The sequence below is a fragment of the Salmo salar genome, chromosome 17 (genome assembly GCF_965601325.2).
Source record: "Salmo salar chromosome 17, fSalSal1, whole genome shotgun sequence".
Classification (NCBI taxonomy): Eukaryota; Metazoa; Chordata; class Actinopteri; order Salmoniformes; family Salmonidae; genus Salmo; species Salmo salar.
In genome coordinates, this window is record NC_138307.1 from 59623970 (window position 1) to 59638674 (window position 14705).

The 14705-nt window shown below is 43.9% G+C and overlaps 1 protein-coding gene across 1 annotated transcript; it reads left to right on the plus strand.

Annotated features, from left to right (window-relative positions):
- The first annotated feature begins 13018 nt into the window (after positions 1-13018).
- Positions 13019-14647, plus strand: pmch (pro-melanin-concentrating hormone). Its single transcript, XM_014153364.3, has 3 exons — positions 13019-13267; positions 13991-14132; positions 14460-14647. Exons 1-3 carry the CDS (start codon positions 13019-13021, stop codon positions 14507-14509), a joined length of 441 nt encoding a protein of 146 aa, XP_014008839.2. The 3' UTR covers positions 14510-14647.
- The last annotated feature ends 58 nt before the right edge of the window (positions 14648-14705 follow it).

Here is a 14705-nt window from a genome sequence, read left to right on the forward strand (position 1 = left end):
GATAAACAAACAGCCAGGTGAACAGTTTTCTTTCTTGTATCAGTATTTGGAGTGTAATTGATCACCATGTCCCTCTCGCTTGATGCAAGGGAAAACCAACCAATGAACGTCAAGTATGAATATCCAACGGATGTAATGAAACTGAGAGGTCCAGGAGACTTTCTACAGCAACGCATCTTATTAACACACAATTCTCCCTATTATGTAATTATAGCACAGTAAGCTATCCACAGCAAGGTCAGACCTGTAAAATAAACCATGGTGTCACTGACATAGACATTAGTGTTGCATTGTAACAAAGCTCACTTTTGTCTCTCTGAGCATATGCAAAAACTATAAAAAATCAATTATGTCTGTCGGCTGTATATCAACACATGATTCAGATTGGAGATCATTTCACCATCAGTCTGAAACTGAATACACTCTGGATGACAAAGTGATACTTCCTAAAGGATGGCATGTTCCGCCAAGGCAAACAGAGTCGGTGTGGGTTCACTGAGGGGAGAGCTGCGCCTGCGTGTTCAGCTTTTTAGAGGACGGACGGCTCTGCAGTGACAGGACAAAGCTTTCATTCACTGTCAGCCCTTTTTTATGAATATATAATCAAACATTTAAGTCATTTTCACAGAAAAATTGGCCTCCTGGCTTCCATTCAGCAGACATAACATTTTCGTGTGTGGAGCAGAGAGTTGGCAAGCGTCTGGCCCGGCGATCCTGGATGGTAATTTCATCCAAGCCTCTCAATGACTAATACAAGATCAATTATTAGGCCCGAATAGATAAATTGCAGTTTGCAAGCTTGCAGGATTTAGAGTTTAAATAAATCTCCAAGAAACCTCAATGCTGTATTCTGTAAAAAAAAAAAAAAAAAAAAGTTGAATCTATTTAACATCTGCGGTCTAATTCCTGATTTGTAATTCTGTAATATCATAATTAATCGCGAATTCTCCATTGCACCTCTGCTACACCAGCAGAAGGATTCTGGAAGGAGCAGTCTCAAGTATCTATTTCCCAAATTTATCAGATGGACTCTATGCGCTCTGGGCTGAGTGCACCTAAGGACTCCGATTTTGGACCAGCCCTGAAGTGGAAGCTCCAAAACCCTACTACAACTACGTACGCTATTGTCTTTTAAATGACCTTGTGGTTTATTTTAATACACTCCAATTTCACTATTTTTCCTCTTGGTTGTTTTAGGGGGAGGGATGATTTGTGTTAGTCTGGCAAAATTCTATGTAGTTCTCTTTTAATAATAAATACTGGATATCAATTACTTTTACAGTAATACAAAGGACTGGCAATTGCATTTATTGTTCTCACTGTATATTAGTCCGTCAACTCAGCATCTTTCCCCATCACTACTGTTTCCTGGCTTTCTTCTCTCCTTAGGACACCAGCCAATGTGACAGTAACTTTGTATATCACTGGATTATGCATTTCCATTTCAAACTGAAACTCTCAATTTGAACTTCTAGCCATACCTGGGTGTAAAAAGGGGAAGGGACCCATGCCCATAGGGGCTTCTCTGTCTTATTTTTCCTCCATTTCCCTCAGCAGTGGAAATTCACTGAGTACTGATTATGGCAGGAGAGTGTTGGCTCAGCTGTGTGCTTTAAGAACCCATGATGTCAGACCCATATTTTCCTTGGAGAGCCTCTCATCAGCTGCATTGTTCCAGGAAACCATGGTCTGTTCTCTGGGCAACAAAGAGGCCTGCCCAATCGTAGCCCCTTACACCCACAACTCTGCCTGCTGCAAGACAGTCCTCAATGCCCCCACCTCCAACCATCCACCCCCACACCAGACTTCAAGGCCCCCACCTTTATCTTCACAACAACAAATATCTGCATATAGTGAGCATCCTGGAGCTCCCAGCATTACGTACTCCTCTCCCAGCTCTGTACCGTTTTTACTATAGGAGTTGAGGCTCGGCGATGAAAAGCAGCGTGTTAGAACAGGACAAGGAAATAATATGTTGCCCCACAGAGAACCATAACATGATGCTGCTGATGGTGTCATCTGGCGAGGTCTTCAGAGGGTTTCGGTTCTGACTGAAAGATGTATTTGACCAAATTACAACACCGCCCCCTGACAGGTGACGCAATCAGCAGGGAGAGATGGGAAAACTGTCCCCACAGCCAGCCATCTCTCTAAGTTTTGAAGGGCAATTAAGCTGTCAAAACCAGAGGGAAACTTTGAACCAAGATAGAAAATATTAAGGCAGTAGCGGCATACTGTGACAAGTCAATCAACAGTTTCATCTGATCTGATATATTTTGACATACATGTCATTATTAAAAGTCATTATTCCCGAAAATAAAGATATCACCAGTGCCCTGTTTTTGTTCCGCATAAAAGACACACTTATTTACCTCTCCTGATCCCTATGTTTGAGTTGTTTATTACCCAATTGAAATGTTTCATGATGTATTGTTTGAGCCAATAAAAACAGCAGAACAAGGTGCACAGATTCACAGACCCAACAGCTGAAGATTGGAAACGCTCATGTTCAACTCTCCCTCTGACTTCAAAGGAGATCAAACAAATATGACCTGAGAACACAATGGAAATCACATCTTGCCCTCTTAAGATTATTTGGCTCTTCCCTTTTATGTTAATGGACTTTAGTTATGGTAATTATGGTAATGTTTTCCGAGAAATTTAACTCAGGGGAAAAGAGCAAAACCCCCAGCCTGAGCCTCACCATCTCGTCATTGAAGAAAGGAGGTGGATCATCAACATATGCTTTAACTGCAGGGTCTTCCAAGACAAGAGAGCAGGGCTGATATGACAATTTGATATCAATTGTGTTTTAGCGTGCTGAAATACTAAAAAATACCATAGGGCTGAGCTGTTCACATTGTGTGTGAGAGTGAGTGAGTGAGTGAGTAAGAGACACAGACAGACAGACAGACAGACAGACAGACAGACAGACAGACAGACAGACAGACAGACAGACAGACAGACAGACAGACAGACAGACAGACAGACAGACAGACAGACAGACAGACAGACAGACAAGATCCCGCATTTTTCAGCATGTTTTTACAAAAAGATAGATTTAGAGTTAGATACATTCGATAAAATCTTTAATCAGGTCAACATTCACAAGGCTGCAGGGCCAGACGGATTACCAGAACGTGTAGACTGAGCATGCGCTGACCAACTGGCAAGTGTCTACACTGACATTTTCGACCTGTCCCTGACCGAGTCTGTAATACCAACATGTTTCAAGCAGACTACCATAGTCCCTGTGTCCAAGAAATCCAAGGTAACCTGCCTAAATGGCTACCGACAAATAGCACTCACGTCTGTAGCCATGAAGTTCTTTGAAAGATTGGTCGTGGCTCACATTAACAGCATTATCCCAGAAACCCTAGACCCACTCCAATTTGCATACCGCCACAACAGTTCCACAGATGATGCAATCTTTATTGCACTCCACACTGCCCTTTCCCACCTGGACAAAAGGAACACCTACGTGAGAATGCTATTCATTGACTACAGCTCAGCGTTCAACACAATTGTCCCTTTAAGCTCATCACTAAGCTAAGGACCCTGGGACTAAACACCTCCCTCTGCAACTGGATCCTGGACTTCCTGAAGGGCTGCCCCCAGGTGGTAAGGGTAAGTAACAACATCTGTCACACTGATCCTCAACACGGAGGCCCCTCAGGGGTGCGTGCTCAGTCCCCTCTTATACTCCCTGTACACCCACGACTGCATTGCCAAGCACGACTCTAACAGCATCATTAAGTTTGCCGACAACACAACAGTGGTAGGCCTGATCATCAACAACGATGAGACAGCCTATAGGGAGGAGGTCAGAGACCTGGTAGTGTGGTGCCAGGATAACAACCTCTCCCTCAACGTGATCAAGACAAAGGAGAGGACTACAGGAATGGAGGACCAGCAAGCCCCCATTCTCATTGACAGGGCTGTAGTGGAGCAGGTTGAGAGCTTCAAGTTCCTTGGTATCTACATCACCAACTATCATGGTCCAAACACACCAAGACAGTCGTGAAGAGGGCACGACAAAACCTATTCCCCCTCAGGAGACTGAAAAGATTTGTCATGGGTCTTCAGATCCTCAAAACGTTCAACAGTTGCACCATCGAGAGCATCCTGACTGGTTGCATCACTGCCTGGTGTGGCAACTGCGTACGGCCCAGTACATCACTGGGGCCAAGCTTACTGTCATGCAGGACCTCTATACCAGGCAGTGTCAGAGGAAGGCCCAAAAAATTGCCAAAGACTCCAGCCACCCTAGTCATAGACTGTTCTCTTTGCTACCGCACGGCAAGTGGTACCGGAGCACCAAGTCTAAATCCAAAAGGCTTCTTAACAGCTTCTACCCCAAGCCATAAGACTCCTGAACAGCTAATCAAATGGCTACCCAGAATATTTGCATTGTCCCCACCCCCATTTTTACGCTGCTGCTACTCTGTTTATTATCCATGCATAGTCTCTTTACCTCTACCTACATGTACACTACCATTCAAAGGTTTGGGGTCACTTAGACATTTCCTTGTTTTTGAAAGAAAAGCACATTTTTTGTCTATTAAAATAACATCACATTGATCAGAAATACAGTGTAGACGTTGTTGTAAATGTTGTAAATGACTATTGTAGCTGGAAACGGCTGATTTTTAATGGAATATCTACATAGGTGTACAGAGGCCCATTATCAGCAACCATCACTCCTGTGTTCCAAAGGCACGTTGTGTTAGCTAATCCAAGTTTATCATTTTAAAAGGCTAATTGATCATTAGAAAACCCTTTTGCAATTAGCTAAAAACTGTTGTCCTGATTAAAGAAGCAATAAAACTGGCCTTCTTTAGACTAGTTGAGTATCTGGAGCATCAGCATTTGTTGGGTTCGATTACAGGCTAAAAATGGCCAGAAACAAAGAGCTTTATTCTGAAACTTGTCAGTTTGTTCTTGTTCTGCGAAATGAAGGCTATTCCATGTGAGAAATTGTCAAGAAACTGAAGATCTCGTACAACGCTGTGTACTACTCCCTTCACAGAACAGCGCAAGCTCTCTAACCAGAATAGAAAGAGGAGTGGAAGACTCCGGTGCACAACTGAACAAGAGAACAATTATATTAGAGTGTCTAGTTGAGAAACAGACGGCTCACAAGTCCTCAACTGGCAGCTTCATTAAATAGTACTCGCAAAACACCAGTCTCAACGTCAACAGTGAAGAGGCAACTCCGGGATTTCATAAGGGTTTTCTAATATTAATTAGCCTTTTAAAATGATAAACTTGGATAGCTAACAAAACGTGCCATTGGAAGACAGGAGTGATGGTTGCTGGTAATGGGCCTCTGTACACCTATGTAGATATTCCACAAAAAATAAGCAGTTTCCAGCTACAATAGTTATTTATAACATTAACAATGTCTACACAGTTTTAGAAACTTTAGAGTGTTTTCTATCCAAATCTACCAATTATATGCATATCCTAGCTTCTGGGCCTGAGTAGCAGGCAGTTTACTTTGGGCACACTTTTCATCCGGACGTGAAAATAGTGCCCCCTAGCCTTAAGAGGTTTTAAGGCTACCAAGCTTGCTAGGACAGAACATATCTGACTTCAACTTCAATTAGCACTGGGGTGTGACGTGAGAGGTGTCAAAGCCCTTGAGCCCAACAATGGCATGAAAGTTTCACAGCCTACCCCGCCAAAATGAAGAGGCCTTTGAAGACCCCTCCCACTGTTCATAACAATACAGTAAACTCTGGATGTAAAAAATGATATGGCACGAAAAGAAGGTCCTTAAGGAAAATCAAGATACACTTTTTGCTGACCATTATAAAGATGGGAACATAAGCAAATTAATCTTCCACACAGACCATCCCCTGGCATGGCGCAGTGCTATATTAACACACTACCCCTCTGTTACGGGGGGGTGGGTGTTAGCGATGGGTGGAAACTCAGGATGTTAGACAACGAGGACTCTGAGTCAGCCAATGTTAACCTGTACAAGTCTGGAACAGTAATGGTAGGGGGCAACCCCAAACAGTTTCAGCTGGACTTTCACACAATCAAAGAGATAGCTCAGCAGGATAAGCGCTCTCTTGAGAAAGATACCCCCACCCCGAGCGTGTCAGACCAGACCTCTTCATTATACAACCCCACAGATGAGCAACCCCAAGCAGAAAGTCAACCTCCCAGCACAGAGTACTACCCTCATTGAAATTACGAATAAATTCACCCAGCTGGAGGGAAGACAGGTGGAGCTGGAACAGCAGGTGGCCACTACTCCAGTCAGCACAAAAAATTGGCCAGCTCAACAACACCCCCTCAACCAGACCCTGAGAGCTGTAGTTGGATAGAGACATATCTGCACTCTGGACTGTGGTGAGACAACATCAACAGGAGAAAGAGCAGGAGCAGGAGAAGAACAGAGCACTAGAGGAGAGGATCAGAGTGCTGGAGGAAAGGGTGAGGGGGATGGCGTGACAGAGATCCCCTGGGCTTGTGACAGAGAACAACCCATTAGAGAGCTGGCTACCCCCGCAGAGAAGCCAGCAGAACAGCCCACCTCAGCCCCTGACCAAAGTCTTGACACCACAGCAGAACAGTCCACCCCAGACCCTGACCATAGCCTCGACATCACAGCAGGACAGACAAATAAAGAACCCCAAGCCCAGGGGATCCCACCCCCTCCGAGCAACCCCCATGTCAGCCACCCTGACAACCCCCCCCCCCCCCCCCCCCCCGCACCCACTGAGGACATACACAAGCCACAGATTGTACTCCTTATGGACGCAAACGGGAAATATATACAAGAAATAAACATTTTCCCAAACACACACTGTCTAAACTCTGGTGTCCAAACACCCAGCGTGCCCTAGACCTTCTGTCTGAGGACGAACTAGGGTCACCCAGCCACATAACAATACACACAGGCACAAATGACCTGCGAGCACAGCAGGAAAGGCTGGCCACAGCACTCAAGAGAGTGATTGAAAAAGATCCTTCTACTTTTCCCAACGCACAAGTGGTTATCTCCACCCTGCTTCCACGAAAAGACTTCCACCTTGCTACCATACAGCAGGTAAACATAATTATTTCCCATGACTGTGACTCAAAACCAAATGCTTACCTGGCCCACCACTCCACCCTGGTCTTGAACAGCCTTTACGACCAGGTCCACCTATATAAGGCAGCAGTGCCACACTTTTGCCCGGACCCTGAAGGACATCGCCCTCAAACGCAGCCCCAACACCTCACACAGGAGCAACAGATCAATAGACACGCTTTGCGGCATGCTGAGTATGTACATAGTCAAATGGTAGGCTTCGAGGGGACTCCTACAGTAGGTATACCTACAGCTCATCTCTTGGCAGTAGTACTGTAGAATACTTTATCATTGACCTCAATCCAGTCTCTCAGAGCGTTCACAGTCAACCCACTGACACCCCTATCAGAACACAGCAAAATCACAGTTGATTTTGAACAGAGCAATACTCAATAATGATACTCAATAAGGAACTCAATAATATTAAGAAATGCTATAGATGGAAGGAAAGTACTGCGGAAACCTACTAAACAGAATATTTGACCTCTCAGCTTCCCTATCAAATCAAAAAACGTCAAACAGAACACCGAAGAACAATAACAACAATGACAAATGGTTTAATGAAGAATGCAAAATCCTAAGAAAGAAATTGAGAAACCTACCTAACCAAAAACAGAGACCCAGAAAACCTGAGCCTACGCCTTCACAATGGTGAATCACTAAAACAATACAGAAATACACTACGGAAAAAGGACCAGCACTTCAGAAATCAGCTCAATGTAATTGAAGAACCCATAGACTAAACACTTCTGGGAAAATTGAAAAACACTAAACAAACAACAACATGAAGAGTGATTATCCAAAATGGATATTTATGTGTAAACCTCTTCTCCAATCATTTTAGCTCTATAACAAAGAACAAACAGCAAAAACATATAAATTCAGCAAAAAAAGAAACGTCCCTTTTTCAGGACCCTGTCTTTCAAAGATAATTCCTAAAAATCCAAATAACTTCACAGATCTTCATCGTAAAGGGTTTAAACACTGTTTCCCATGCTTGTTCAATGAACCATGAACAATTAATGAACATGCACCTGTGGGACAGTCGTTAAGACACTAACAGCTTACAGACGGTAGGCAATTAATGTCACAGTTATGAAAATTTAGGACACTAAAGAGGCCTTTCTACTGACTCTGAAAAACAACAAAAGAAAGATGCCCAGGGTCCCTGCTCATCTGCGTGAACGTGCCTTAGTCATGCTGCAAGGAGGCATGAGGACTGCAGGTGTGGCCAGGGCAATAAATTGCAATGTCCATACTGTGAGACGCCTAAGACAGCACTACAGGGAGACAGGACGGACAGCTGATCATCCTCGCAGTGGCAGACCACGCGTAACAACACCTGCACAGGATCGGAACATCGGAACATCACGCCTGCGGGACAGATACAGGATGGCAACAACAACTGCCCGAGTTACACCAGGAATGCACAATCCCTCCATCAGTGTTCAGACTGTCCACAATAGGTTGAGAGAGGCTGGACTGAGGGCTTGTAAGCCTGCAGGTCCTCACTAGACATCACCGGCAACAACGTTGCCTATGGGCACAAACCCACCGTCACTGGACCAGACAGGACTGGCAAGAAGTGCTCTTCACTAACAAGTCGCGGTTTTGTCTCACCAGGGGTGATGGTCGAATTTGCGTTTATCGTCAAAGGAATGAGAGTTACACCGAGGTCTGTACTCTGGAGCGGGATCGATTTGGAGGTGGAGGGTCCGTCATGGTCTGGGGCGGTGTGTCACAGCAACATAGGACTGAGCTTGTTGTCATTACAGGCAATCTCAACGCTGTGCGTTACAGGGAAGACATCATCCTTCCTCATGTGATACCCTTCCTGCAGGCTCATCCTAACATGACCCTCCAGCATGACAATGCCACCAGCCATACTGCTTGTTCTGTGCATGATGTCCAGCAAGACAGGAATGTCAGTGTTCTGCCATGGCCAGCGAAGAGCCCGGATCGCAATCCAATTGAGCACATCTGGGACCTGTTGGATCGGAGGGTGAGGGCTAGGGCCATTCCCCCAGAAATGTCCGGGAACTTGCAGGTGCCTTGGTGGAAGAGTGGGGTAACATCTCACAGCAAGAATTGGCAATTCTGGTGCAGTCCATGAGGAGGAGATGCACTGCAGTACTTAATGCAGCTGGTGGCCACACCTACATACTGACTGTTACTTTTGATTTTGACAACCCCTTTGTTCAGGGACACATTATTCAATTTCTGTTAGTCACATGTCTGTGGAACTTGTTCAGTTTATGTCTCAGTTAATATGTTCATACAAATATTTACACATGTTAAGTTAGCTGAAAATAAACACAGATGACAGTGAGAGGACGTTTCTATTTTTGCTGAGTTTACATGATCAAATACAAATCTTAGAATCAACTATTAAAGACTACCAGAACCCACTGGATTCTCCAATTACATTGAATGAACTACAGGACAAAATACAAACCCTACAACCCAAAAAGGCCTGTGGTGATGATGGTATCCTACATGAAATGATAAAATATACAGACCACAAATTCCAATTGGCTATACTTAAACTCTTTCACATCATCCTTAGCTCTGGCATCTTCCCCAATATTTGGAAACAAGGACTGATCACCCCAATCCACAAAAATGGAGACAGATTTGACCCCAATAACTACCGTGGGATATGCGTCAACAGCAACCTTGGGAAAATCCTCTGCATTATCGTACATTTCCACAGTGAAAACAATGTACTTAGCATATGTCAAATTGGCTTTTTATCAAATTACCATATGACAGACCACATGTTCACCCTGCACACCTTAATTGACAAACAAACCAAAACAAAGGCAAAATCTTCTTATGCTTTGTTGATTTCAAAAAAGCTTTTGACTCAATTTCGCATTAGGGTCTGCTATACACATATTGATGGAAGGTGGTGTTGGGGGAAAAACATACGACATTACAAAATCCATGCACACAAACAACAAGTGTGTGGTTAAAATTGGAAAAAAACACACACATTTCTTTCCACTGGGCCGTGGGGTGAGACAGGGATGCAGCTTAAGCCCCACCCTCGTCAACATATATACATCAATGAATTGGTGAGGGCACTAGAAGTGTGCAGCACACGGCCTCACCCTACTAGAATCTGAAGTCCAATGTCTACTTTTTGCTGATGATCTGGTGCTTCTGTCCCCAACCAAGGAGGGCCTACAACAGCACCTAGATCTTCTGCACAGATTCTGTCAGACCTGGGCCCTGACAGTAATCCTCAGTAATACAAAAATAACGGTGTTCCAAAAAAGATCCAGTTTCCAGGACCACAAATACAAATTCCATCTAGACACCGTAGCCTTAAAGCACACACAAAACTATACATACCTCGGCCTAAACATCAGCACCACAGGTAACGTCCACAAAGCTGTGAACGATCTGAGAGACAAGGCAAGAAGGGCATTCTATGCCACCAAAAGGAACATAAAATTCAACATAGTAATTAGGATCTGGCTAAAAATACTTGAATCAGTTATAGAACCCATTGCCCTTTATGATTGTGAGGTCTGGGGTCCGCTCACCAACCAAGAATTCACAAAATGGGACAAACACCTAATTGAGACTGCATGCAGAATTCTGCAAAAAATGATCAAAATCCAGAAAAGAGTTGTTAAATTCTACAACCACCTAAAAGGAAGCGATTCCCAAACCTTCCATAACAAAGCCATCACCTATAGAGAAATGGACCTGGAGAAGAGCCCCCTAAGCAAGCTGGTCCTGGGGCTCTGTTCACAAACAGACCCCACAGAGCCACAGGACAGAAACACAATTAGACCCAACCAAATCAAGAGAAAAAAAAAAGATTATACTTGACACATTGGAAAGAATTTACCAAAAAACTGAGCAAACTACAGCGCAATTTGGCCCTAAACAGAGAGTACATTGGCAGAATACCTGACCACTGTGACTGACCCAAAATTAAGGAAATCTTTGACTATGTACAGACTCAGTGAGCATAGCCTTGCTATTGACAAAGGCCGCCAAAGGCAGACCTGGCTCTCAAGAGAAGACAGGCTATGTGACACTGCCCACAAAATGAGGTGGAAACTGAGCTGCTCTTCCTAACCTCCTGCCAAATGTATGACCATATTAGAGACATATATTTCCCTCAGATTACACAGATCCACAAAGAATTAAAAAACAAATCAGATTTTGGTAAACTCCCATATCTACTGGGTGAAATACCACAGTGAGCAATCGCAGCAGCAAGGTTAGTGACCTGTTGCCACAAGGGCAAGCAGTAAAGAACAAACATTGTAAATACAACATATACACACATATATATATATGTTTATTTATTTTTCCCTTTTGTACTTTCACTATTTGCACATTATTACAACACTGTAAATAGACATAATATGACATTTGAAATGTCTTTATTCTTTTGGAACTTTTGCAAGTGTAATGTTTACTGTTAAACAATACAAAATTATTACCCATTTCACTTGCTTTGGCAATGTAAACGTGTTTCCCATGCCAATAAAACCCCTTCAATTGGAAATTGAATTGAGAGGGGGAGATAGAGAGTGAGGGAGATCGAGAGAGAGTGAGATAGAGAGGGAGGGATATAAAGGGAGATCGATAGAGTGAGAGAGATAGAAAGAGAGAGAGGTTAAAACAACACATATTGAAGCTCCCAGATTGAGTTGTACTGCTCCTGGAACAGTTGGGCCCCTGTGGACCAGTTCTTCACTAGAGCCCCTCAGCCTCCAACAAAAATACTCACAAAATAAAGGCTGTGCACTCCAAGTAAAATCACTTCAGCTGAGTTCAATAACTATTATTCATGTCCCATTTCTCCATCACTCTGCTGTAGCTACTGTGATGTTAATAAGGTAAGCCCTTGTCTGTTTTCCTAAGACCTGAAGAGGAGCTTGGGAGAGCTATGTCAACAAGGCCTTTTGTTTTGATATGTAAAACTCCTCCGTGCTCATTTCCCTAAACTCACGGCCATTACCCTTGTGAACACGAGGTGATCAGCCATGGAAGCCACAGATGGCAGTCAGTGGGCTTCTCATTATGGGTAGGGCCTAGCCCTGGGGCAATGAAGCTAACACTCAAGGTTCTAATGACTAGAACCCAGAGTTTTTCCTGACCAGTGACCATGGGATCAGAACAGAATAAACTATAGTTACATAGCCTATAACTAGCGCCTGGAGTATCCTTTAGGTTATGTTGTCAGAAAAGTCAGGGACTTCCTCCCACCTAATACCCAACCGGTAAGGGTGTATACCCAATCACCAATAGGTCAGTTCGGCTGATGCTACCTGGGTCTCTGTTTTCATTCTCTATGGGTCTTGTTGATGTCTGATGACATGACCTTAGTGACCCAGCCTCTATTTATACCAGGACTGTTCACCCTGGATGATATTCTCTCCCCACAGAGCATTAATGCCTGTAGCCATTGACGTAGTTCGGTGATGATAACTCACTGTAGGCAATCTGTTGGTTTCTTTCAGATTGCACAGTAGGCATATGCCCACCGTTTATTTTCCACCTTTGAAAGTGGACAGCATTGAGAAGTGAGACCAATTTGAGACCTACGATCTTTGAGGGGCCCGAGGAGACCCCTCTACAGGAGGGAAGAGATGACTGTTGAAAAGATGTTGCCCCCCCTCTTTCAAAGACAGCATGTCCTTACATCCGACAGTAATCCAGCTATTATTCACCTACCCTCCCTGATGACATGGGCCAAGCTCAGCAGGAGACTTCAAATCTCCTCTACACACATATTTGACAGCTTTGTTATGATGATTTAAAAAAATCCACTGTTTTGGCTTTTCGTGATATAAAAAGAGCTGATGGGCCACTGACCAACAGACATCACAGGTGAGCGCAACTGAAGTCCACTCCCAATTACCCTCACAAGGCCGTTAGGACCAAGATAGCGTAGTAGGAATCATGATCTTCCTATACTCTGTTATATTCACACTGGTGCTGCTCTCTGAGTTTGACAACCGCTCGGTCGTCTTAGCTGTACCGACAGGCAAGCTGGACGAGGGTAGGACAGAGCAGGAGAGCCTGCTTTCGATACTAGGCGAAGACACGATGAGCGACAACGCTCTGGCTGCCCCGAGGTTCAGACGGGAGCCCGTCCTGGACAACGGACTGGGCGACGAAGAGGACAACACAAAGATCATCATCCTTTCAGTAAGTATCTTCCTTCATCCATGTCCATCCTCATACCAATCTTTCTCTTAACTCTCATCTTCATCAGTAGCAGCATCAATACAATGTTATCCATATGCCAACATTTTACAGTCGCTCAAACTTGAGCCATCATCAAACAAAGATGAAAGGGATAGCTGTTTATCTTTATTTGATTCACACAGTGGCAACATGTACGATAATGTCTCCGCTCCATCAAAGGTTTGGCAGGCATGTGGAGTGATTCAGTGTGTCTAGCATCTGTATGTCATGCAAGTCATGGACATCTCTGTAGTAATGGAACAGGAGGAGAGAGCGATGAGGACAGGAGTTATAAAGCCACACAGATTAGATGTCTTGGATAACTAGCCCCTCTCATACTGGTTTCATATGGCCTGGCTCAGGACCAGACTCCAGAAAGCCGGGGTTTGAGACCCAGAAGATCTGTGCCGCTTCTTAAAAATGTCCATCTGGCAAATGGCATGCATCAATCCAAAATGAATGGAAAAGAAAAACACCATCTCAATTAATTTTGACATTGGATTCTATTGCCTTTTCATGTTTATTGTTGTATCTTTGTTGTATCATGCAAGCTAGATAACCTTCGGTTCACCAGACCTGATTGTGCAATAGAATCATCAGTGGACAGAGTATACCAATGTAGAGGCTGGCTGATCCACTCTAATGGAAGCCTGCCAGACAGTGACCTAGTCTTCTGTCCCACAGGACATTGGACTGAAAGGGCACACCAGACGTGGCTTGAACACAGCTTTCTCCCGTGCCCTTCCTGTCCTCCCCGACCGAGGCACAGATCACTCTCCTGCTGAATATAGCCTGAAAGTAGAGCGCAGGGAGGCCGACCTTGAGAGTAAGTATCGACCAGCGACTTCCTTTTATTTTTCCTTCTATGGTTCCTGTATCCGTTCAATCGTGCGCATTAGAAAGCTCCAGATCACCGTCATTCAGCATGTCAAATGGGTGACGATACTGGCATTAAAAGCATAAATGAGAGTGTTGATACTTTTCACCATGATGTTCCTTTCATTATTTAGAACAAGAGTTTTATCAGCTGGAGTTGTGACATTTCAGACATATAAAAGCAACAAATTGAAGACTATAGAAGGTTATGACAGCATTATTAAAAACAGTTAATACTTTAAAATAACTGCAATTCTACCAACTTTATTCCCTGCAGTGCTGCGATGCATGATCGGACGAGTGTACCGACCCTGTTGGCAAGCATAAGAGTGTGGTGGATGCTACACTGCTGCCCTGCCGTCTGTCAATATCCTGCAAAACTAATATGCTTTCCTTATCTGTTCAATGGTTTTAAAACAAACATGTGTAAAATCAAATAACTATTAAAATGATTTTGAAAAACAATCGTACGCTTCAATTCTGGGTCACATAATATAGCTACATTTGGAAAGTCACCATCGTA

What these genes read in the sequence shown, in the direction of transcription:
- pmch (XM_014153364.3), top strand. Translation starts at nt 13,019, where the DNA reads ATGATCTTCCTATACTCTGTTATATTCACACTGGTGCTGCTCTCTGAG. An exon ending in CAAAGATCATCATCCTTTCA is followed by an intron (nt 13,268 to 13,990) that starts GTAAGTATCTTC and finishes TCTGTCCCACAG; the next exon opens with GACATTGGACTGAAAGGGCA. An exon ending in CAGGGAGGCCGACCTTGAGA is followed by an intron (nt 14,133 to 14,459) that starts GTAAGTATCGAC and finishes TATTCCCTGCAG; the next exon opens with TGCTGCGATGCATGATCGGA.